General features: G+C 56.1%; 1 protein-coding gene across 1 annotated transcript in view; it reads left to right on the top strand.

Moving 5' to 3' along the window:
- HMCES (5-hydroxymethylcytosine binding, ES cell specific) overlaps positions 1–2,419 on the top strand; it is a gene marked incomplete at its 5' end in the record, with an annotated part of 15,186 nt that extends 12,767 nt beyond the window's left edge. The window contains 2 exon segments of the mRNA XM_014584734.2: positions 1,644–1,848; positions 2,207–2,419. Of these exon segments, the coding sequence (XP_014440220.1) occupies positions 1,644–1,848; positions 2,207–2,235 (234 nt within the window).
- Between the last annotated feature and the right edge of the window lie 63 nt (positions 2,420–2,482).

The following is a 2,482-nucleotide window of genomic DNA, read 5'->3' as shown; positions in this document are numbered from 1 at the left end:
TTTTTTTAATTTGACCAGAGAGAGATAGAGGGTGAGAGTGAGAGAGAGGACGTGAGAAAGCAAGCCACTAGGTTCAGGACTCGAACCCTGGTCAGCCATGTGGGAATGTCCAGCACCTTAACCACCACGCCACCTACTGGTCCGCTCTTTTCATTCTTAATGCTTGGAATTTGTCTGAGTCATTTAGCTTAAAAGCCGTTTAGTCCTTGAGTCGAGAGCCCACCACACCGAGTGATCTGGAGAGCAGGGTGCAGAGGCTGAGACCCGGTCCTTGCTACCAGGAACATGTGATGTGGCAGGAAACCCTGGGACAGCCTGCCAGCCCCGCACGAGGCCCCCAGGCTCTGGGGCTGGGGGGTTTCACTGTGGGCTGCCCCCGCCTGGCCAGAGCCCCGCAGGTTGCAGCCACACGCTGCCCTTCCTTCTTGCTCTGGTTACTTCGTAATTCATACTCGGGGCGTCGCTCTGCCGTCCTTTCTCTGCCCAGATCGTAGTCTGCGAAAGCAGGGACACCCCTTGGCCATTCCTTTCTCCCTGTGCAACAGTAAGTGTGCAGGTACAGCCTGATGCACATCCACACTGTCCGTGGCCGGCCTGTGCTGCAGGGAGCTGAGTGCTCATGCCTGGCAGCTCACATTGGCTGAGAGCGGGGAAGGGCACACGGGAAGCTCCTACAGCAGAAGGGGGTGCGTCCCAGTCCCTTGGAAACCCCAGAGGGAGAGGTGTAAGAGACTGAGGGGAGAGTGTGGGCATGGGGTGACCTGGGACCAGGATGGTGGGTGTTCTCTGTCAGACTCCCAGGAGCCCAGAGCAGCAGATGCTGGCCACTGGGGGAGACCCAAGACCTTCCTGTGGGCTGGTGACTGTCGGAAGTGGGTAAGGGTGTCCCTGGGGATATCTTCTCAGATTTGGGAGAGGGCGCTGGTGGCTCTGTAGGATTCAGTCCCCGTGGGTGACAGAGCTAGAGGGGGAGCCAGGCGTCTGAAAGCGTAGACAGTCACGCGACCAGCATAGGGTCCCGGCAGGCAGCCTCCCAGCCACACCCCCTTTGGAGGCAGCCAGAGACCGATGGGGTGGGAGAGGCTGGTGGGAGAGGCCGGGTGTGCTGGGCCAGACTGGGGCCTGGAGACACCCTGGAGGGAGGGGTGGTGGCCCCCGGGGCAGGGGCTCAGCAGAGCAGCCTCTGGCTTTCCTTGGCTAGACCCCCTTTGACTTAGCCCTCAGGACCTACTGCAGGGGCTTCCTGTCTTGTCAGGTGGCCGGAAGACTGGGAGCTCTCAGAGATCTGAGAGCTCAGAGTCAGGGCTGAGGCCACCTTCCTGCACTGAGTTTGTTAGGCTAATACAATATTTTTTAAAAGATTGTTTTATTTAACTTTATCATTATTACTATTTTTTTCATTTGACCAAAGAGAGACAGGGAAAGTGAGGAACTGAACCGCCAGGTCCGAGACTGGAACCACAGTCGGCCATGTGGAAGTCCAGCACCTCAACCTCCATGCCACGTGCTGACCGCACGTAACCATCTAGGTGTGCGGGACAGTGGTGTTCATTATACTCACGCTGCTCTGTGACCAAGCTCCAGGACATGATGGTCTTCAAAACTGAAACTGTCCCATTAACCCCCTTGCCACCTCCCCTCAGCCCTGGAAAACCGCCACTCTGCCTTCACCCCTGGGACGCCCCACTGTACGTACATCCTGTCGGTGGGGTCCGCAGTGCCCGTCCACTGACTGCCTCGCTCAGCACGTGCGCTGGGTTCATCCTCGCCTTGTCAGAGCCCCTTCCTCAAGGCTGGCTACCACCCTGCATCTGTCCGTGTGTGGTGAGAATGCCGCTGTCAACGTGGGTATGTTCCGGGCACACGCTGAGAAGTGGGATTGCTGGGTCGGTAGCAGTTGTTTAATTTTTTGAGGAATGGCCACCATCTCCCATAGCAACATCATTGTGCACTCCCACCAGCGGTGCTCAGGGGCCCGTTCCCCACGCCTTTCCCGCTTTCTCTAGTAGTAGTTCTTTAATTTGCTGTTAGACACGTGTGCTCCTCAGAGAGGGAAAGCAAGAAAGCAAGTCGCGGTTGACTATGCAGGAGTCCAGCACCTAGACCTCCACGCCACCTGCTGGCTCCTTTAAGCTCGTATTTTATTTTTATTTTTCCTTAAGAATAATTTATTTTTAAAAATTATTACTTTTTAAATTTGCTATAGGGCACATGTACTCACCAGAGAGAACGTGAGAAAGCAAGCTGCCAGAGACGCAGTGTGTTCGGTCCTGTGGGAGTCAGCAGCTTAACCACCACACCACCCGCGGGCCCCCTGAGCCCCTATTTTAAGTGGGAAATTTTAGGCCCAGCAGTTGGCATGAAGGCTGAGCGGCTGGATCCTACATGGCCAGTTCCGTGGTTAGAGTCCCAGACATGGAGGCTTGAGAATCGTGCCAATGGTAATCCCAAGAGGAGAGTGGACAGGAAGAGACTGTGGCCG

Source organism: Tupaia chinensis, unplaced genomic scaffold (genome assembly GCF_000334495.1).
Source record: "Tupaia chinensis unplaced genomic scaffold, TupChi_1.0 Scaffold147500_2, whole genome shotgun sequence".
Classification (NCBI taxonomy): Eukaryota; Metazoa; Chordata; class Mammalia; order Scandentia; family Tupaiidae; genus Tupaia; species Tupaia belangeri.
Note: the sequence above shows the minus strand (reverse complement) of the source record. Positions and strands in the feature narration are given on the sequence as shown.